The sequence below is a fragment of the Abramis brama genome, assembly GCF_963993115.1.
Source record: "Abramis brama genome assembly, chromosome: 5".
Classification (NCBI taxonomy): domain Eukaryota; kingdom Metazoa; phylum Chordata; class Actinopteri; order Cypriniformes; family Leuciscidae; genus Abramis; species Abramis brama.
The window spans coordinates 42,609,168-42,632,544 of NC_139967.1; the positions used below are offsets into that span (position 1 = coordinate 42,609,168).

The following is a 23,377-nucleotide window of genomic DNA, read 5'->3' on the forward strand; positions in this document are numbered from 1 at the left end:
GAAAACTTTATGGACAGCTTCACAAAGAGACCCACAGCTTCTCCTATAGAGTGTAAGTCAGACATGTACATGATGTCAGGCTTCAGTCTTTCACACTTTCACACAATGGAGCTCTGAGGTGTTATCTCACTCTAGCATTCAGTCTTTCCCATTATTCACCATACCTCATTTGCCGGCGATCTGCATGTGCCGCTGATGAACATCAAAGTGGTGTTTTAGTGGCGATCTATGGTGAACTCCTCCTGTGGCTATGAAAGCATGTGATTTATCTGAAAAGGCGTACCTCTATTGCCAACATCATCTCAGACAGTGACAGCTCTATTCAAAGCCAAATTACCCTCACAAGTGGCACACCTCTCATGCCTTTATACCAAAGAAAGCCATTAACACTTGTGCTTTAAGAATACAAGAATACTATTTGCAAACACATTTGCCGGAATGTTTACAGACAATTAAATTCAGCTAGATATGCTTCACCTCTTATTTTTCTTGTTTTATGAACAGGAATTATCTTTGCACATTAAAACAAAGAGAAATACAATAGGAAGCCATTAGAAAATCTTTTTTTAACAGCAGGAACCCTGTCCTCTTCCAATCTCAAATCACGAGATGTATGTGCATAGTTTATTTATCGTCCTCTCAGCGTTCTTTTAGCTCAAAATATGCCTGATCTAAATTTCTATTACATTTCTTGGATGTCATTATAATTTGGCCATCTTCATGAACTCTCACATTTTACTTCCCACTAATATTTTCAGTAGTAATTTAACATATTTAACTCACTAGAATAGTGTAATTTATTTCATGAATGAAAGTGAGAACTCATTTAATGTGTTCAACCAATTTCAACATATATATGCAGATTTTGAACGTTCTAGTGAGTTAAATGTATAAAATTCCTACTTTACATTCAAAATGTGACTATATCAGTAATCAGAAACCGTTCTAATATGCTGATTGGGTGCTAAAGAAACATTTATTCTTATTGTCTGTTAAAAAATTGTAAAACATTTTGCTGCTTGATATTTTTGTGAAAACAGTGATAAATATTTTTCAGGATTCATTGAATTGAAAGTTCAAAAGAAAAACATTTATTTGAAATAGAATTACTTGCTGAGTAAAGAGATTAATTTACAAGAAAAAAAAGCCATAACCCCAAACCTTTGAACAGTACTGTATGTGTGTCAGCGTTGGTTGAGAACAAAACGTAATAAAAGGCTGGATTTACTTGCATCAGTCCAATTTATTTAAACACAAAAGAAACAGAGCACACTGCCAAAAAAAACCACGGTGAACAGAACAACCAGTTTAATCATGACGAGAACGGACAGAAACTGAAGCAAAACCAAGGTTATAAATACACAGGTGAATGAAACAACGAAACTAACAACAGGTGTGACACATAATCAAATCAATGTGAAACCATAGAAACAGAACACCAACATTTGAAACCAAACTGAAACTCACCCAAAACAGAGAATAAACAAAATCACAACAACGTGTCTGTGTATTAATTGCAGTAATTATATATTTATTTATTTATTTTTAGAATATATTTTAGTAAGCACCATTGCTTTTACATCTGACAAATTTGGACTTTTCTACCCCACATTATTCAGAAATGTCTTTGCAAATTCAAGGCCATGCACAAATATATCCAGCTCACACAGAAAAACACAATGTACTGTGATTGCATTGAACAAAAATCCCTGAACTTCCTGCACATTTATCCAAGAGGACAGCTGGTATTAAACATACACCGTACCATAGTCAGGCATAATCAAAACAAAACCATTCTAGAAACAGCATAAAGAGCAATGCCGTCTGGGGAAACAATCCTATCCACATGTAACGTAACGGGGGAAAAGTGGCTTTATTGAGCAGACCTTTTGGACATGCCTGAGTGCTGCTCCAGCTGCCCCGTGCCTCATTCAAGACTTTTATCAACAGGGGAAAGAAAGTGTGATTGCCAGTTTACCTGAAACATGACTGAAGCCTTTGGAGAGCTGAACTACTGAGTCAGGCTGAACGCTTTAGCAATGGTGTGTCACAACAACACATCTAACTTCCAGATGGGAATAGAACAAGCATTCAGGAATTCATTTTTGATGCAGTGGAGAGGTAACAAATGGAAATAATGTGGATTGGGAAGGATTATGTGGATGTCCTCATTGCTAGACCTTTGGCATTGTTAGAGCTTCAGTGTTTCATCTCAGCCCCCCTAAAAATCTTTAAGATTATGAGGATATTCCTCCTCTGAGTTGTTAAAAACCTTCAAGTGTGGGTCAGTAAGTATTATCCTTCCATTATTGGGTGGCAATGTTCAGCTCAGAGCACAGATCTCAGATGCTTGCTCCTCTTTTCTCATCTGATAATGAAATAAAATGCAACCAAATACACCACCATTCAGGCTGAAATCCTAGAATCGCCCTTTCTGCACTAGTATTTTTGATGTATTTTATTGCTGGATGTACTGATGGGGCTATTTTCTATAGATTTAAATGTTTTTAGATCATAAACTATTACAGACTACTCTGTAATAGTTACTATTCACCTGAAGTGCCCCGTATGTTTGTTCGTCTGTTTCTATCTCATGGGGTTTTATGATATTTCTTAGTGAGGGAGTTGAAGGAATGAGTCATGTTATGAGGTGTAAAGCAAGAGGATTACGCCAGTCCTTGAAACTGAAACAAGTATACGTGTCTAGAGTGAAAATATATCTGTATTTTATTGTCTGGATCAGTACTGCTGCTGTGGGAGACAAAATGGACTGGGCAGAACCTGCCTGTTTTTCTTCTTTTTTTCCCCCAAAAAGTAAGGCCTTCCTTCGAATCATATAGGATAACTTATTAGATGGCACATAGCCATAAGAGAATAAACAGTGCATAAACTGAATTTCTTGTCATGCTTATCATGACGTGCCAGCTTTGAATGTGCAAAAGCTTCAGTGAGATTTGAGAGCTTAGACAGAAGACCGTATTTTCAGTAAATGACTTGCATTTTGGTCTGTCCCTCAAATGATATAGATTCAGAAGACCAATATTCATATTTACTTTTAAGGTACTTTTATGGTGTGTTTGGTATCCTTTTTTAAGCTTGACATTATAAATCATCCACTTATTGTATGGAACAGCTTGGATATTCTGCAAAAAGATCTAATTTTAAAGGTACTTTTAGGCCCTTTAGTGGTTAAAAAACCAAACTGCATGCATTTTGCGGAAGAACATTGTTTTGGTGGTGCTTTGGCTCTGCGTGACTGTGCGGATGAATATGGTTCTTACTCATAACTAAAAAGAGAGAGAGAACATCCTACTGCTCATAAAACATTCATTACTAGGCTTAAGAGATATAACCAGTTTAGATGGAAAGGATCTCAAGCTGACTTGCTGAAGACGTTACTGTAGCTTTACCCATTAATAGACACAATACTTCCTTGAAAAAAAATTGCGCAACTTTGTTATAGAGTTACATATGGCAATTTATCTGTTCAATAAAATATCTTACTCGCGTGTTGAGTAATAAAAATGCCATCTCCACGTCGCTTTTACACCATTTCAAATCCCTTAGTTCTCCTCATCTCCGAAAAACCAAACCAATGTTGATTCTTGTTTTATTACGAGCTTTCGCATTCTGTTTTTGCCGACAGACTCTCCTCTGTTCTGCGTTTTTTCGAAACAGGTGATTTGCCAGAGTTTGGAGATTTAGCGACTCTGTGTCAACCTTTCTCGCTCGTTGTGACCACTAACCTATGTCCCTCCCACACCGTTCACACGTGAAACCAGCTGGAGCAACTCTTCTCTATTTACGGATATGGAGAGTGACGTACAGTACTGTTCAAAAGTCACTTAAGCCAGTTATTTATATTTTTTGCTGTAGTGTTTCAGTAGGAATCCATTGAGATTTTTGTATGCACAAGGAGTCTGACAACAGCTGGTATGATCCACACGGTGATCTCACCATTATCAAGTCCGTCTGTGATTGCATGAAGAAACTGAGACCGACTAAATCCAGAAGAACTGCGGCAACGTCTCCAATACCGGCTGTTGACAATTGTCTCTCTCTGCTGTTGACCAATTCATCACCATCTTAAACGCATGGATTTGTTGTTATTCTGTCCATCTGTTCTTGCTGTAAATGAGAGACATCAGCAGAACGTTCCTTTTTCATGTGTGAATTACTCATCTGTATCCAGTCAAATGTTATTATTGACCTGTACAAAACTAAAAGAAGCTGTGCCTTTGTTCCTACCCCCACATATCAAGTGGTTCTTGCCGATACTGCAAATAGCACAGAAAACTCATTTCACAGTGAGCAAGCTCAATGCAAATGAACATCTATAGTGAAGAGATAGCATGAAATCCTCCCATGGAGCTTCTGCTATGAATTTGGAATATATGGGATATACTGAATAAATGGTTCTGGTCACACTATGTATTTGACTGAGATAAAGTGTTTATCAAAATGTAATGAAACACAGGTGGTGGGGAATCAGTTTGCAGTGCCCACCTTCAGCACTTGACTGGATATGTGGATGTACTCCTTAAAATAATATCTCTTTGACTGAACTGAGTAGATTTTTTCTTATTTTGGTTTAGACGTGGCCAAACCAGTTCTAAACAGAAATAAATAATGAATATTTATCAAGTGTTGATAAAAAAAGAATGAAGGAAACTAGAAAAAAAATTTTGTTTTTTAAAAGTGGATTGTCTATTATTTCTTTTGATATATTGACATTACATTTTCATACAGAAAAATATTCTGGGGCCATGAAAATGTTGTGAATATGAACAAAAATGCTGGCGCTGACTGGCAACCTTGGCCAAGAAAGAGTTCTAACAACTCTCATAACTAGCTGTGTAGTTCATGGCAAGTCTACAATCCAGATCTGATACTGTCAATCTGTTATTTTCGTCTAGGATTTCAGTGTGTGACGAGGACAAATTCCGGCACAACGAATTCATCGGCGAAACCCGAATCCCCCTGAAGAAACTCAAACCCAACCAGACCAAGAGCTTCAGCAACTGTTTGGAGAAACAGCTTCCTGTGAGTAACACGGTCTTTTACTGTTCAACTCTGTTCAAGAATCAGTGTGAAGACGGAAGGAGCTCAGTTGTGCTAATCATCAGTGTGGTTGTCTGTGAGTGATGGAGAAATTGAGGGAAGTTTGAAAGCTACATAAAGAGATTCAGATACCAAATTGATTAGGACGTTCAAAGTGACTCTCATTAGAATCAACATACTAATTAGAAATCAATTATCATTGAAGCAACATCCTCACATCCATCAACCATCTGTGACAAACGTGACAGGTTTACAAACACCAGCACAACGTGATAAAGCTATAGGCTGCTCACTGTCGGAGGAAAACTAACAACCATACACACACTGTATCGCCTGACTAAAAGCACCTCGATTCAAAACCTGCCACAACCATGTATGATGGACACAGACACATTAGGCACATGTCTGTTTGTATTCCTGGGTCATGCCTTATATCTGAAATGCACTCCAGTCACAAACTAAACCCAGCTCAGCAGGAAGTCTTTCGTCCTCGCCGTGCCTTAAGGCGCACAGCTCTGCTAGGATCAGCACAAAACACTGCTTTATATGTTCTGGCAGGAGACGGAACGAAAATGTTGAGGAAAGCAGTTCGATACACTTCCTTGTAGACATGTCTTCTTCATTTGAGGGTGGTGGATGTAGGTTTTAAGGCATCTCAAAGAGCTCCATGGGTTGACAGGACGAGCAGGTATTGGGTGGGGGATGATCTCATCTAGTATCTTTTATCAGAGTACCTTTTACTTGAAAGGCAGAGGTCATATAAACCTAGACATTTTCAGTAGTTGAACTGAATCAAAGTTGAATTGATAGAATTTTTTTGCTTTTATTACCATTTATTACACAGCTCTCTGAAATGCTTGATTCTGATTGGTCAATCTCAACATTCCAAGGTCTGTTATTCCCCAATAATGGCTTCTTTCGTGTCTCTGGATCACCCTGCTGTGGTTTATTATTTGTTTATGATAACAACCAGCTGGATTTACATTTTCCTCTACTTATCATACATGTATCCTCTACTTGAGCAATATCAGATGAGCAAGAATGCTGTTGTTCTGAATTTGGCTGTAGGCATGAGTCCACAATGTGATGTTGCTTTTATATAACAGTTTAAATAACAGTTCATATTTTAGACACAATATTGCCAGTTACTTATGAAAATAGTTCCAAACAAAGTCAAAGCAGAATTGACTAATACACGTATCCAAGCAAAACAATGTAGTGGTGTTTTGTTCCTGAATTAATCTGTTTTTTAACTAATCGGTTGAATGAATGAATCAGTAAGCACGTTTACATGCACACCAACATGCTGGTAACTACCAAAAATCGATTTAAACTGGCCTCTTTTACCAGTTTACATGCAAACCCATAAACTCTCAATGCAAGAAAAACATGTTTACAAGACTTTTTTTTATTTTATTTTTTAATCTGGTTATTTACCATTGGCGACATCAAAACGTAAGCATCCGTGCATTACACTCTTAGCTCATAAATCATTACACTCATTTAAATAAACCATTAAAAACTCCAGAGTATGCCAAAATGGCAGTGGGAAACTTGTACAGACTCATTCTCCTCTAATGTTTGCAGTTTCTATGACTGTACCACTTGCTCCTTCGGCTGCACGAGATGAGAACACATTTTATCCTTTCTCAGGTCAAGAAAGATATATTTCCTCATCCCCTACAGCTAAACACTTGCTCTGGTTGAATGTGCTTAAATCTGCAGAAACCATGCTTTCCTGTTACATATCACTTATCACACAGCTCTGCTAGGATCTCCATTGCTTTATATGTTCTAGCTGTTCTAGCAGGAGAAGGAGGACTTCAATAAGCTGAAAGGACGCAGGTTAAGGTGTTTACATGGCGAAATCGAGGTAATGAGCAAAAATCTTGCTGTCTATTGGTTTGTTCTTCAGCTGTTTATGACCTTAAAGGTACGGGTTTTTTATGACTCACATGTCAGCTTTCTAAGCATAATCAGTTTAAGAGAATGTGCATGTAAACACACTCAATGGCTCGCTCTTAAAGACAGTCACTTGTCACCACTTACTAGTGTAAAGATGTAACCTGCAGAAAATCCAAAAATCCCCACCAATAATGCACAGACTGACAGCAAAGTCCCTTTTGAGGAAAGTCAGTTCACTCGGTGGCCACATTTGCAATGCCTCCGGGCAGCTGTTTCGGGCATCCAAGACCAAGTCCTATTTACTTAAATGGGGAAATCCAGCAATAACATATTTCAAATCAGCAAGTAGTGTTAAAAACACTTATTTTTCAGACTAGACCTGCCAATATGCATGTGTAATGGTAGTAAATGTAGTGCAGGTAAATATCACTCCCCTGATCTCAAGAGGCGCACTTGCGACTGATGCTAGAGACTGCGGTCTTTAGCTTCCTTGTTGGCGTGGCCACTCGGAGCGGGGCAAGTAGGACTGGAGGGGTTACACATGTGTGGTCATAAATGCGAGGCCAGGACACATCTTAGAACACTTGAACGTTTCCATTGCAACCAGAGCTTCTGATGGCTGCTGCAGTGATGCGATGACTTTACCAATCGGCGATTGGCTGTCTTTGTAAACCCTGAAAATGTGAGAATTTCCAAGTTTTTAAAAAGTTGACCTGTAAGGTCAACACACAGACTGCTGCCTGCAGTACAGGTAGAGGTGGCAAAAGTTCCGCTAGTTCACTTGCTTTGGCCCGGACCAAATACAATGTTGATTTTTTTTTTTTTGGTGTGGTTCGCTTTCACACTGCCCTTTTTGCAAGTGAACCAAAATTTGTAAACAAAACCACATGTGTGCTAAGGTCATCCATTCATTGGACAGAAATTCGAACCGTACCAGAGTTGGAACCGGACAGAGACCACCTCTTCAGCTGGGTCTCGGTAAGGTTGTTTGGTCTGCACCCGAGTGGGATTGTTGTATTCTTTTGTACCCAAAAGATCCGCACCAAGGGGGGAAACGAACTTGAGTTCGATTCAATCGAACCAAACAAGACGGGTGCGAATACACCCTTAGACACAAAGACAGTGTTGGGATCTGCTCTTAGAGACCTGAGAGTGACTCCACCAGCTGGAAAACAGTACGAACCATGTTTGTTGTGTGAAGAGACTCTGTAATGTGTATGAGAGTATGTGTGTGTGAGAGTCTGTGATCTCCAGTGGGGACGGAAATGAGACAGCAGTGTGTGGGGGAAGAGCAGAGACGCCTCCTCCACAGCTAATTAACTTCATGCTTGATGGCTTTGGTGGGTCCAGAAAGTTCTGAGAGAGAGAGTAGATCTACGTCACATTCAACAGTTGCAATAATCCCGGCCCTGATTCTGCTTTGTCATAAAATGTCTAGACAAGAAAACATTGGAAAGAAGAGAGTTGTGCATGAAACTAATTGAGCGAATGAATAAATTATCTACTGGGACACAACACTTGTGTTTTAATAGAATGTTCTGTCTATTTATGAGTTGATAATTAAAGCTGGGCTCAGACTACAGGAGTTTTTAAATCTTAACCAATTGCATTGTAAGGAGAATCTTCACAGATTTTCTTCTTTCAAATGTCAAACCTGCACACACAAGATTTGAAAATCGTGTCGCATCACACACAACTAATGCCAGATGTAGCTCCTCACGTGATCTCACAGGCAGGTGGATGTATACAACATATATACTGTGTTGCAGCAACTTGCTGAAGACATTATATGAGGAGACATTATAAAGGCAGTCCTGTTGATCCCAAAATTAGACCAGCCGTTCCTCCATCTCCGTTATCCACCGGACCTGTACAGCTGCTTGTTTCACGGTCACTTCCGTCAATCCTAAATATCAAACATGTTTGATATTGTCAGGACGGTCCAGATGTGTCCGTGGGCAGATCGGGGGGTTCAAGATTTGATCTGTAAAGCCTCACATTACTAGATCATTTGTGCCGAATATCAGAACCGATCAATATTGGGAGGGGCAAATCAGGCATAAATTGGGCTGAAACTCTGAGTAGACTGTAGTCTGAGCCCGGCTTAAAGCAATCAGATTCATAGAATTGCAACAAATGAATGCTAGGTTTCATGTTTAAGTTCAAATATATTTATTCGTATTAAGTATTCTACATCCATCTTTTTTCTAGTTCTTAGAAGCTGGACTGACTGTTTTCTATTTGTGTGTTGAGACAGATCGACAAGACAGATGACAAGTCTCTGGAGGAGCGAGGGCGCATCATGATCTCTCTGAAGTACAGCTCTCAGAAGTCTGGCTTAGTGGTTGGCATCATCCGCTGTGCCCATCTCGCTGCCATGGATGCCAATGGCTTCTCTGACCCCTATGTTAAAACGTAATTCATACCTCCCTCTATCATCTGTCTTTTCACTGTTCTGTATGCTGAAATTTCACTTGTAAAACAAGTGCAGAGGTACTAAAATAATCGGAATCCACATCGATTTAGTGAAAATGTATGTTTTGTGGAACAGAAGATCCGTGCATATAAGAGTATGTAAATTGCAGATATCAAAGGAAATCCTGTTGCTGGATTTAGTGATGCTAGTCGACTCAAATCTGTGGTATAACAATCAGGCACAACGTTTTACTGCATTGAAGTCAGAATACATTAACGTTTTTCTAAAACTTACAAATAATGTGCAAGAGATTTTCCTTACCTAGATATACCACAGGACCCTGATGATTATTACGAGTTTAAAAATGTGACCCTTCTATCTTCCTAACCTTTTGTAAAGGTCTGTCACAGTTTAAAGTCGTGATAAAAGTTGGTTCTATCCATCGGTTGTTGGATATTTTGAGATGTGGGCAGTGCACTCCGAAACAAAGGCAGATTAATGTGAGCATGCAGAGGCTGAAGTGTTTAAGTGGACTGAGTTCTTGGAGAAGTCCAGCATACGTCACCAGGTGCCTGGTTTCTTTCCCGGAAGGAAACTCAAGACTACAATTGATGCGTTTCAGGGAGTTCAGAAACAGTGTTGACTGATATAGAGAATAACTGCCTTTGGGGTGAATTTTTGACAGTTTTCATGCTCAAACAGCAACATTACACACTAAAGAAAGTTGAAAATGTAAAAAAAAAAAGCATAATAGGACCCCTTAAAAAATATTAAAATAAATAATAGTATAACATTAAATCTGTGCACAGATGAATCATGCAAAATAAATTTTAAAAATGAGGTGAATTTTGATGATGTTGACTTTAAGGTAATGATGTGTAACCAAAAGGTTGTAGGTTTGAATCGCACGAGTGAGCTTTTGAACAAGGCACTTAACACCAAAAATCAATTTAGCATTAAGGCGCTGTGGATAAAAGTGTTTGCTAAATGATTACTGACAATGTATATGTATGTGCACAGGTATGTTTGTAAGTAAAGCTTTAGCACGTCTATTCATCCATGCCAAACACAAGCATTTATATCAACGGCTGATACCAGTGCAGTCACAAGCTTAGAATTCTGTCTTTGATATGGAGAAATCCAAATCTCTTTGTATTTTGAGGACTGGAATGTGTTGGTTTAAATGAAGCAATGATCTCTGCTTCCACACACAGAAGGGATTTGAGCTCTCAGCTCCCTAACTTCCTGAATCAAACCATTTATTGAGGGTGCATTTGTGTCATTATTTCGTCTCCGTCTGCTGTTTTCGAATCATTGTGTCGTTCCTGTTTTTTACCATCTATGCACAAAGCAGTTTTTCCGGATTGATAGCAGTTGACGACGTTCACCTTTTTGGGAAGGAAACTAGTTACTTTTTATTGAAAAGTAGGAGTGTTTGTTTTTATATAGAGAAAGAGAACAGCGGATTAATTTATTCAGAAGAAAAGCTGAAATTGTTGACTAGAGAGAGAGCGTAACAGGAGCAAATGAGCTCCAGGAAAACTGTTACAATAAGAGGGAAGCGAGTTTCACTTTTACCTTAAACGTCTACGGACATCTCTGTAATATCTTGAACAAGATTTATTTCAGTTTTTTACTCTTATTTAACAGATCCCTAGATGATAAAATAAATAAGAGGGGATTTCTATTATTGCTTTTACAATATAAGACATTAGGCAGCCGAGCCTAATAAGCCTAATAAGATTATTAGGCAGCCGAGTTCACGGCCTGGGTCTTCTTTGCTCAGTCATCTGGTGGTCTTTGGTAAAGAGCAAGGGACCCTCATTAAGAAGACTCGCAGGGATAGAGCCAGAAAGAGACATTTAATGACCTCGAAATGAAAGTAAATCTTTCATTTATTTAAGAAAGCTCCTAGAGCAAATGGTGGAAATATCCTGCAATGAACCTTGTGTATCCTTTCATGGCTTTTTCATTCAGCTCTCCAAATTTTATATACAAGAGGTGCAATGCCCTCTGGTGGTCATATTGACTTGTTGTAAGCCTGTGCCAAATTAGTAGAAAGCCAACTTAACCCAAAGTGAAAGACATGATCACACTAAATGCTTCTTTCTTTCAATATCCCCAATGTATTTCAGGTATCTCAAGCCAGATGAGAACAAAAAATCAAAGCACAAGACAACTGTCAAAAAGAAGACCCTCAACCCCGAATTCAATGAAGTAAGATTGACCTGACCAATGCCTGATTGTCTAATGCACAGTTGTGTTTATAATTGCTGATTCCATTCTTCTATGACAGGAGTTTTTCTATGAGATCAAGTACGCGGACCTCAGTAAAAAGACCCTGGAGGTGACCGTTTGGGACTATGACATCGGAAAATCCAACGATTTCATTGGTAGGACCTATTTACTGTACAAGTCTTGTTAAATTTACATTAATCTTTCATTTTTATTATGATATTAATTTTATGCTATATTTGTATTTTTTGTTTTCACGGTTTGTGGTGAATTGTATGTTACTGCCAAAGGTTATATATAGTCCCAGGGCTTAGCAGTTTGTCTGGTCAGGCCAGAAGTTTCTACTTTTTATAAATGTATTTTTTATATATATAAACTTAAATGTATATTTCTAATTTAAAATGTCTTATTGTAAATGTATTAAATTTTACATTTACGTTTTATTAAAAAATGTAAAAAAAAAAATATATATATATATATATATATACACAAATGATTTCTTCATAAAATATATTTTTTTCTTGATAGCTGAAAAGCACATAGTTACTATAATTATGCAAAAAAGTTCAAGATGCTAATAAATTCTTTTGCTAAACATTACCGCTGATAAATGTTGACATACAAGGAGAAACGTTACCGATTGGTTTGTGATTTTCAACCCATTCGTACTGATCACAAGCCATTCTTGCAATTTCAACAAAGCTTCATCTGTGTCAGCCAGCTATAGTTCATTTTATCCACCTGACAAGTTGACAAGCTGAATTAGCAAGCAGATGTGTGCATGATCAAATAGGTGAATTCCAACAGTGTTTTTGCACCCTTGAAGGGCACTTCAGGAAGGGGACGCCATTTGTAGGGGCGTTCCGAATGAAAGCGATCGACCGAATCCCTTCACGAAGGGCCCTTTAGAAGTCCGTTAGCGAAGCGAACATGCGACGGTAACTTCAAAGAAGTCTTTTTATCGCTCATGGTCATGTGAACCAGGGTGGCGAATCTTTGCGATTCATTTTATGGCGGCAGAGTTCGAGTTAACAAATAAACAGGATAATTCAATTACACATATTTTTGTCATACATCAAAAGTAAGTTTAAATAAGTTTGATAGGTAAGAAAGGTGTTTAACAGTAGATGTGTTACATAAATGCAACCGCCTGCAAGGTCCAAACAAGAGACGGCAAAGTTGAGAGCAGAGAGGGAACATATGCAAACACACACACATATAAAGCATAAAAACTGCTATTTATTTGCAACAATTATGTAAGTGTAAAGTGTGACAGGTGAAGGCCAATATGGTACCCTATACTTGGAATTTGTCCTCTGCATTTAACCCATCGAAGTTAGTGCACACACATGAGGAGTAGTGAACACACACACCAGGAGCAGTGGGCAGTCGTTCACTGCGGCGCCCGGGGAGCGATTGAGGGTTAAGAGCCTTGCTCAAGGGCACCTGTGGGTATTGTGGTACCTGTGGGCACCATTAGGCCCCAAAACAAGACAAGACAGAACTGCATATTGTTTACATTAAAGGGGTGGTTGATTATGATTTCACTTTTCTAACTTTAGTTAGTGTGTAATGTTGCTGGTTGAGCATAAACAACATCTGCAAAGTTACAATGCTCAAAGTTCAAAGCAAAGGGAGATATTTGCTTTTAAAGAAATCGTTTTTAAAGGACTACAACAAACGGCTGGTAGGGACTACACGAGCTTCCTCCCGGGTTAGTGACAACCCCAACCCTAAAATGTACATAAACCCCGCCCCCAGAAACACGATTTATAGATTATCATGACAGAATATGCTAATCAATAACTAGAAGTCTCTCCATCATTGTCTGACTCCGGTTTGAACATAAAAGGCTAAAAGTTGTTGAAATTTTCAGTGCAAGTGTGTGTGGTAAAAGGACACAAGCTGTTGAAGCTCCGCCCTCTGTGCCGGGAGCAGCAGCTCATTTGCATTTAAAGGGACAGACAGAAAAACTGCGTTTTTGCTAACCCTCAAAAAGTGACAATTTTAACATGCTATATAAAAATATCTGTGCTAAACCTTCACATACACACTCTGGGGACATCAAAGACTTATTTTAGATCTTGTGAAAAGGGCATTATACCACCCCTTTAACCAAAATATAAAATTCATGTTGTTAGAACAGCTAATTGACACCATGCTATGTTGTCATGATAATATTTCAGGTTAAGGTAATGAGGAAATGTTGTCTTAAATTGCTTCCTTGTGTGTGTTCCAAACGGCTACATTAGACACACAAGTGCACTGCTCCATCCACAGTCCCCACTTCATAGTGAGTAGGGCATAGGGAGGCTCACTTCTGTTTGGAATTCGGCCGTAGTGCTAAGTTTGTCAACTGGCTTGAAACTTTCTCCAGTAGGTGATCCTTATAGTTGAGGCCTGAGTCCCACGGGGAACTTCTGGCTGTTTTAATGAACTCTTCCATCTTTTCTCCAGGTGGAGTCTCTTTAGGTATAAATGCCAACGGCGAGAGGCTAAAACACTGGTTTGACTGTCTGAAAAACAAGGACAAGAAAATCGAGCGCTGGCACACTTTAACCAATGAACTCCCTGGTTCAGGGTACAATGACTGAAAGGCTCCCTTTCAAGTGGTTGCAGAAGCCCCGCCCCGCCCCGTCCCGTTCCTACATGATGTCGATGTGAAGCCCAGCAGCCTGTGATGGATAGATCAACACTCCAGCAGTCCACTGATTTAGAGATGGGTGCCAGTATCTGATCCCAACCAACACACCTGCTCTATCTCTTGTACTTGTCCTGGTGTTGAGCTTGCAGTCTGATTGTGTGGCTTGATGTGGCTTTTGGGCTTATATAAGGGTCTTTAATCAACCTGTGTTTGTACAACCTCATTGAAAATGGAGAGAGATTGTTCCCACAGCCAACAAGAGATCAGTTCCTGTCTTCAAATACTTAACCACCCTCTACTGCTCTCTTTCTCCATTTTCTTGGTTATCTCTGAGGTTTTATGTGTATTCAAGAATGCTGTTTACAGATGTTAACTCTCAGTATATGTATTATTATGCGTATGCATCGTGGCAGCAAATGGGCTCTGAAAATACAATTTTCAAAACAAGGCAGAACTGCATATTGTTTACATCTTAGAATACAGTCCAGGGCATAAACTGTAAACTGATGATTGAGAGGATTATATTTGTCAGTGGAGGATAAATTCATACAATTTAAAAAAGTTTTTACTTCCCCCGTCTGTTACAAAATGCTAGAATGTTTTCCTTTTTTTAATTAAATTGAATAACCTCCTAGTTAGTCTACTCTGTGCCATTAAGAAATCACGCAGCAGAGTTTCAGACAGAACCCAAACACTGTTTACACAGAGGAAACACAAAGGCACTATCCTAGAATTTAAGACCATGGATTATGGACAACTTTCATCCAGAGGGTTTATACAACTCTTGCTTGACCATTAATTATTGATTTTCAGATGAAACACTGTGCCCAAGCCCAATCCATACATAACATCTTTTATTCTAAAGTCTGTTAATCAAAAATGGACTTGACAAACTTTTACAAGTTACTATTGTTTTGAGATTTATTAATAGCATGTTTATCTTATTCTTCCTTTGAGCATTTTAAAAATGATTCAATATATTTTTTTAAATGCCGTGTTAAAGTCATTTAACACGTTTCTTTTATTTTTGTGCATTTCATGAAGTTGTGTTATTTTGTGGCATTAAATTATAACCAGTGTATTATTTTAATGTATTATTGCATATTTAGCATGCCGTTGGTGGGTTTTGTAGATATTATATTACTGTATGTTTGACAAAATGTTTTTGTTTTGTTTTTTCATTTTTTTAAATTACCAGTAGAATTTTTTTTTTTTTTTTTTTTTTCAGTTTAAGGGAAACTCTACACTGGAGATCAGACTTCTATAGAAGTTTCTTTCCGCCACAGAATAAAACATTTTCAAAAGTTAATTCCGACTTTTTTTCACGCAATTGCAATTCAGAAAAAAAAAAAAAGTCTGAATTGTGAAATGAAGTCACAATTACCTTTTTATTTTGTATTCAGTGGCATAAACAAGCTTTCATAGACTTCAGATGTCGGCCATTAGTTGAAACTCCTGTATACAGCCCTACGGTGTGTGTGTTCACCAACTGAGCAACCTTATCGCTCTCTGACGACGTTCATTGTGCAAGCCACTCCTGTGACATTTTTGTAATCTTTTTGCTTTTGTACACAAACTCTATGGCATAAAAATGCATGCAATGTTCTTGGGCTGTCATTAAAATAACTTTGCTTAATGTTTGATACTGCTGTTCTTCTCTGTAAAAAGACAGTTCCTGCTCTTGGATGCTACAAGAATGTCAGCCTTCCTTTTCAGACCGTTTTTGTACTTTTGAACGCTATCGCATTGCCCGTCAGGTTGCTCCATTGACTGGACATGTGACTGCATGTTACAAAAAAATAAATCTTGTCTTGTTTTGATCATTTTTAACTCTCAGGCAATTGTTTGCATATTATAGTGGTTCTCTGATGAAGTCAATATATTTCTCCTCCTGGTTCACCTTAATCTTGCACCGAATGGCCGAATTATCGTGCCTTTTTTTTTCTAACCGTGTGTTTTTGCACCGCTCACTTTACAAAGATTCCTAGATTGATATTAGCTTTTAATATGGAAACAATATGATACATATGGCATAAGTTATATTCCTGTCTGTGTTACACTGTTAAAACATTGTGTCTCTTGGAATATGCCTCTTAAAGACACACTATGGGTATCCTTACACTGTGTGGTCGTGCCGTGATGGCAGAGGTGGAGGATGCCCGTATAACTTCAGATTCTGGCATCTGGTAGTGCTACTTTCAAACTAAAAAAACAAACCGATTGGCTCTGTTTTCTCCCTTACTCACTGTACAACTTAAATATGTTTATTTAAACCATACTTATAAGATCTTTTTAACCCGTTGTGGGTTAGTCAACAACCTATAGCGAAAATAAGCATCAAGAGTTTCAGTATAATGTCATTATCAAGTGCCGTCAGACACCAGAATCTGTATTTTACTTTCATTTTTTGTCCAACTTCAAAGTATTATATCTAGAGTGTGTTTTTTATTATGGCAAACAATATTTGCTATTTACTGGAAACCCATATCAAATAAACACCTGAAAATGAGTTCAACTCTTTTTGTCTTGGAGATTAATATCAAACTGGAAATAAACAGTGCTCTTGGAACTCTGTTTTAAAAAACTGAATATTGAATACAAATGATTAAGACAAAACTAACATTAGGAATGTTTTATTGTTTCATTTAACCTATTTTAGTTGTTCTAAAAACATCTATTTTTACATCCTTATGAAACAATGCCTTTTAAAAATTGGAATTAATGATCTGGGAGAACCAGTGACAATGAACTTTAACCTTTGAACCCTTTCAGTTCAGTTCAGACAGCTGCTGTTCCTCTGTGGCCTGGTTGAGTGGCTGGGCCTGATCACTCAACTGCTTCACCAAGTGTTGTAAGCCTAGTCTCTGAGCATCATCTACAGGCCTGTTGTTCAGCCTGTCCCTTTGCTGTTATTTCAAAGATTGAAGTGTCATTTCTAATCATTAAAATACGACAAGATGGAGGGTGTGTTCACACTTGGCATGTTTGGTTCGATTAAAGCGAACTTTTATCCCAGAACACAGCATTGTTTTGGATGTTCTGTAAGTTCCATCAAGAAATATATGTAATAAAAGTCGACCAATCAGGTTGTGAACATATTCCTATGCCTTTGGGTTCAGTATCTTTAAGTTTAGTGTTAAAATGCTAATGTGAACGCTAAGCGGACCAGGACTAAATAAATTTTTTTGGAGGGGGGTCCAGACCAAACAAACCGAGTGAACTGAACTACAAGTGTGAACACACCCGGAGTGATGCTTTTATATCCTTACAGTACCAAGAGTGAAAGGTTTGGACACATCTGGCTTTCTCATGAACTTAAAAACAGTGTGCAGAGATGATAAGCCACAGGGTGGCAACTTTACAGTCTGTAAAATATAAGATTGTTTTGAAAATTTTGGCCGATACCTATACCGATAATTCTTTATATATGAAAGCCGATAACCCATCATCTAAATCCAACTTTTTATATCATTTTTGAGAGCCTGATTTCAAAAACAAAAGTCTCAACATTAAAATGTCCCAAGCACACAATTATAAAGTTCTCATTATAATTTAATGTAGCCTATATGACAGACTTGCGCTGCACTTAACCGTATTTTCCTTTTTTAAGTGATTTCAAGCAATTAAAAACCATCATGGCGAACAGCGCGCATCTGAAATGTCTCAACGGAAGGAAATAATCCATTATTTACCGACTTTAATATATCTGCCAAATTTTCTTTTGGGCCAATAACATTAAAAATTAACATACATCGGCCGATACCGATATGGTGGCTGATATGTCATGCATCCCTACTTAGTATAGGTACTATATATCCCTACTTGCATAGCAATAATGAAAAAAATAAGGTGTGTCCAAACCCTTGCCAGATAAACAATTGCTTCTAAATCCTTTGTGTGTCCATACCACAAGATCGGATCCATTGCTGATACAGAACTGCACCATTTCAGGTTGATCTGTGCACACCGCCTATTAAAGCAAATGAAGGAAGATGAGCCGAGCTTAAATGCTCTTCATAGGAACATTTACTTAACATTTCTGAGAAACCCTCACCACATGTAAGGGAGTTCGACCATGAACATCAGAAGCATTCAAACTGACTCCAGCCTCCTTCAATGCCTCCATCTGTTGTGTGTCTCCAAGGAATGCAAGACTGAAAAGCACAATCCACATTCAAGCACAATCCAAATCCATATAAGACTACAATTACAACTAAAACGTCATTTTTTCCTCTCGCGATCAGTCATTCCAAAAATCATGTCAACGGCAGACATCCCAAGTCTCCCGGAAGTTCTGGGAGTCTCCCGCATGTTGATAGCGGCTCCCTGATGCCCGCAAATGAGTTAAAATCTCCCGGAAACTAGAGCGAGCGAGCAAGAGCGTGCATGCGTAGCCAATCAATTGTCAGTGCGGGAGGGCTTTTATCTATACCCCCGAACCGAATTAATCAGAATCGAACCAGACTAGACATTATTATTTTTAATCAGACTAGACATTATTATTATTAATCAGACTAGACATTATTATTATTATCTCCAGGTTCAGGTTGGTGTGTGTTGGTTTTTGTCCACCTCAGTCTCCAGGTTTATGTGTGTGCGTGTCTGAGTCTGTGTGTGTGTGTCCACCTCCAGGTCCAGGTTGGTGTGTGTGTCTGTGTTTGAATCTGTGTGTGTGTGAGTCTTTTTGAATGTGTGTGTGAGCCTGTGTGTGTGTGTGTGTCCAGGTTGGTGTGAGTGTGTCCATCTCCAGGTGTGTGTGTGTGTGTGTCCAACTCCATCTTCAGGTCCAGGTTGGTGTGTGTGTGTGTATGAGCAAAATTGGCAACAAGAAGTCTGGAGCAGTCATAGAAAGTGGTAGCAATGGCATAGCAATGTAGCAATAGTAATGTCTTTAAGTTAAATGACACTAAGTGTTGGCAATGGAAATGTGTACTTGTCAAAAAAAATGATATATGATATATTTAACCCTTTTGTTGTGCACTAATCACCCCCCGCCCGTCCCCCGTCCCCTGTCCCCAAACACCTCACCACCGCAAATAGCATCTAATTCTGTGAGAAACACTGAATTATTGCTATATAGTTAAGATATAACATATTCGGCACATCAGACTGACTTTTATCAAGTGCCCTCTTTTGTAAAATGTACCTTTGTATAAAAACATAAATCCCACTTACCAGCACATCTCAGCCCCAAGTTCCTCTGAGGATTTTTCCAAAAATGCCCCTGCAGAAACTAACAGCTTCACCACCACCAGACTCCTGTTGATTTAAAAGGTGAATCAGTAAATGTGCGTATGCAACAGGGTATGGAAATTAATGTGGTCTGTCAGGATTAAAGTGAAATTTGATGATGAATAAAAAGTGTCAACTGCAGTATAACATTTAGATGTGCTAAATATGCTGTTGTTTGTCAGCTTAACTGTGTTGAAATTACGTTTTCTGTCTGAAATAAACCCATGTCATGTCATAGATCCGCACACATTGCATCAGTTTTTTTGGTTTTTTTGCTGCATTATACATAAAAAAACATGTTTCTGTATAGCTTATGAATGCAATGGCCAATCAGAGTTTAGATTAATCACAGCTGAATTCTGCACTCCCCTGTATTCTCTCATCTTAAACAACCAAGTGCAGATAATATATGCATGTAAGAGATTCATTTTGTAGTGTAGACAGCTTCACTAATTGTAACGAGAGTTTTTGAGAGAGTGCTTAAACGCATGCTAGACTAAATTCATGGACTGCTTCAGTGTTTTTTGCTCACTTTCTGTATTTAATTTATTCCCAGACCCAGTTTGAATAAATGTTTTGTTTTTCAAGCTACTAAAATAACCAATATGAAGCCTTGATTTTCTAAAGCATAAAAAGCAATAAACCAATCATAAACAGTTTTGTCTGTGCAGCTAGAATATGATGTGCCATTTCCACAAACATTGTAATGTAATCATTACAATATCAAGAGCAATAATAAACAATAATGATTTTATCATAAAATTGAAGCCCAACCATGTAATGAGTTCCTGTTAAATGTTATAATTTATATAGACTGTTTTATTTAGGCAATTGCAGTGTAAATACATGAGCAGCATTAAACAGTGTGTAAATAAACATGCCATATCAAGTGCAGCTTCTGCTCCAACTTTGCGGTGTAAAGATGGCTTCTGTTGATGTTGATAAAATCTTATTGTTATAGTATTCTGAGTGATTGAAGTAATTGGCTAAACTCAAGTGTCTGACATAAAAGACAACACAGATGCATTTAATAAAGTAATTATAAAAAATTGCCTGTGCAGAGGTAAAAAAATACCCCTGGAAATCAATTCCAGGGGGCAAATATTGCTCCTTAATGGAAAAGATCATTTTTGACCCTGGGTTGAAATGCATATCCAGTAAGAAGCACACAAATGTGACGAGTACTTGGCGTGTATGGCATCTTGAAGTGGAGTTACTCCATCACAGTCAATGGCACTGACGTCTGCTCCCTGCTGCAGCAAGAAGCGAACAGTGCCTTCATAGCCCTCTCCTGCTGCCACGTGTAAAGGTGTCCGGCCTCGCTCATCGCCAGACGAGACATCAGCACCCTATAACCATATAAGGGCAACAATACACATTTAGGGTAGGTGTACAACTATTTAAAAATGAAAGTCTTCAACTATTTCTACAAGCACTGTAAACGTTTCCCTTTGTGAGCTTTGGTTAGAGCCTGCATGAAGAGGTTCTCGAGACTCCAGAGAGACGCCAGCAGCTTTAAATACCTGTTTGCTGCTCGACAGTGGCTTTTTATAGGGATAACTGCCCTCTTAGTACAATTCATTTGTTTGACAGTGATAGCTGTGACTTGCTTGAGAGTGTGGAACAGCCTCTTTAAGTTGGTTTTCCATTTACCTAAGTAGATCTGGCAAACTATTTAACGAACATGTCTGAGATTGATGCCAGTTATCTAAAAACGTATGAGAAATAAAACAAACAACTTTCTTCTTTTCTTTTCTTTTCTTTTCTTTTCTTGAAAAACTAAATTGTCACTTGCATAACTTGTAATAGAGTGACTTTATATGCATATCTTTATATACTGTATATAAAACTAGATTAAAGACGCATCTCTTCAGCCAGGCATTCATATAATACTTTTAATCTTACAGTTAAATCCGACCTCTAGTTCATAAACGCCAGAGGAGAACTGGCCCCGACTGAGCCGGTTTTTTTTTCTCCATTAGGTCACCTGATGGAGTTTTTCGGTTCCTTGCCACTGTTGCCTCTGGCTTGCTCAGTTGGGGATATTTGGGGATATTTAATTTAATTAATCAATCAACAATACTATTGATCAGCATTACCAAACGTGGACGTTTTCCACTAGAAACAAGCATTGTTGTATTATTTTAATTTAATACTGTGAAGCTGCTTTGATACAATCTGTATTGTGAAAAGCACTATATAAATAAACTTGACTTGACTTGACTGTATATAATCTTGCATCACAACATTTGTTTCCATGAAGATGTGCATCAGTTTTTGGTGAATATCTTGTATTGACAATGCAAGAGTCCAGCACATCCCAAAGACTTTCAATTAATTTAAGGTCTGGACTCAGAGGTGCCAATTCATGTGTGTTAATGATTCTTCATGCTCCCTCCAAACCATTCGTTTACAATTTGAACCTGATGAATCTTGATGTTGTCATCCTGGAATATGGTCATGACGTGTCTTTCTACATGGTTGTTTAAGAAATGAAAAGCTACACACTCCATCAATTAGGGTTAGAAGAACTGTTGTCAAACATATAACATGCTAGAAACATCATAATCACTGCAATAATGATCAAATCAGACTATTTGCCTATTTAAATCCAAACAGTGATTTTTTTTTTTTTTTTTTTTTTTGGCTGGGAAGTGTAGTGGCCAAAAGTGATGTCCAGCCTGGGAAAATTGATATCTTCAGCTTTATTCAAATATTATTACAAATTTTAAGACTGACATTCTTATTATGCAGATTAGACCTAAACTTGCTAATACTTTAATTTCTCACCTTGAAGACACTCTGCAATCTCCCTTTATACTGCTAATACAAATAAGTATATAAAAAAAAGAAGATGTATATTTGGTCTTGTAGTGATAATACTGAATAGTGCCAGACCTAACTGTGCAGATTATCACAGCTTCATTTGGGAACATCTGATCTGGTTTAAAACGGAACTAACACTCAAGTGACATAGAGAAACTTACCAAGAAAAGAGCAAATATATACAGACATGAGTTTCAATTTTTGATATTTCCATAGTAACGTTAACGTTACCTCTCTTATATGTTCCTCCAGGCCGAGGTAATCCTCTTCTACAGCTGAAGAGTTCAGCAGATTAGGGGTAAGAGCAAGCTGGCACATTTTCATCTCCTAGGTAAGAACGCAATCAGAGAATTTTATAAAGAAAGCTTGTATTGTACAAACGGCTATGTCACCATACATCTAACGTTACCCTGACTTGATAGCAACTTAATTATTAAATTCAGCATACTAGCTAGCTCTCTTGTTCATCAATAACGAACAAATTAGTTTAGTTCGTTTTAACGTCGTTAGCTAGTAACACTAACCGTCCTGACGTTTTCGGTCCCTAGCCAGCCGAGGCGAAGAGAAGTTGCTATTGCAGACCAATATCTATAAAGTTCAGCAGAGATATTGTTCTTTGAAAAACAAACCCCCATGATAAAAAAGAAAATATGCCAATCACAGTTTAAATGATCAAGGGTAACGTTACTTCGATATAACTCGCGTGAATATAACGGCGCTAAAATTAGTGAGAGAGGTCACGTGACGTGCTTTTGCCGCTTTTCCAAAACTAAACTATTATTAATAATAATAATGTCGTTGTTGCTTTGCTACTATTTCAGTGTTTAGGTGTGGATGATATCTAGCTCTATATCTGTTCCATTATTATAAAAAATAATGGAAAAAGTATCTGTTTTTTTAAATACAGAAGCCCTGATTGATCGATCGATCGATATGTCTGTCTGGATAGGTTTTATTTACAACAAAGTATACAACCGTATACGATACATGTGTTAGTATTTTTTCTTGTGTATGTGGATTTTATAATAATAAATAATAAATAAAAATTTAAATAATAA

The 23,377-nt window shown here is 38.0% G+C and overlaps 2 protein-coding genes across 4 annotated transcripts in view; one reads left to right on the forward strand and one right to left on the reverse strand.

Moving 5' to 3' along the window:
• The window catches only part of doc2b (double C2-like domains, beta), a 223,447-nt gene extending 207,361 nt beyond the window's left edge, over window positions 1-16,086 (forward strand). For all 3 annotated transcript variants that reach the window (XM_084113642.1, XM_084113643.1, XM_084113641.1), the window contains exons 13-17: window positions 4,917-5,043; window positions 9,224-9,381; window positions 11,518-11,599; window positions 11,679-11,775; window positions 14,075-16,086. In XM_084113642.1, coding sequence (XP_083969768.1) covers window positions 4,917-5,043; window positions 9,224-9,381; window positions 11,518-11,599; window positions 11,679-11,775; window positions 14,075-14,211 — 601 coding nt within the window. In that variant the 3' untranslated portion in view covers window positions 14,212-16,086. The remainder of the gene's footprint in view (window positions 1-4,916; window positions 5,044-9,223; window positions 9,382-11,517; window positions 11,600-11,678; window positions 11,776-14,074) is intronic.
• Window positions 16,087-16,957: 871 nt separating this feature from the next.
• Window positions 16,958-23,017, reverse strand: LOC311083933 (L-asparaginase). Its single transcript, XM_084115706.1, has 7 exons — window positions 22,844-23,017; window positions 22,551-22,646; window positions 20,679-20,842; window positions 19,437-19,520; window positions 18,316-18,415; window positions 18,169-18,231; window positions 16,958-17,167 (listed from the first exon to the last, which is right to left on the reverse strand). Exons 1-7 carry the CDS (start codon window positions 22,952-22,954, stop codon window positions 17,030-17,032), a joined length of 756 nt encoding a protein of 251 aa, XP_083971832.1. The 5' UTR covers window positions 22,955-23,017; the 3' UTR covers window positions 16,958-17,029.
• Between the last annotated feature and the right edge of the window lie 360 nt (window positions 23,018-23,377).

Bases quoted from the DNA above. Each gene is read 5' to 3' on its own strand.
- LOC311083933 (XM_084115706.1), bottom strand. From the start codon at position 22,954: ATGGGGGTTTGTTTTTCAAAGAACAATATCTCTGCTGAACTTTATAGA. The intron at 19,521-20,678 runs GTACTCGTCACA...TTAAATCAACAG, and splicing joins CAAGATGCCATACACGCCAA to GAGTCTGGTGGTGGTGAAGC. The intron at 17,168-18,168 runs GTATGGACACAC...TTGAAATAACAG, and splicing joins GCAATGGATCCGATCTTGTG to CAAAGGGACAGGCTGAACAA.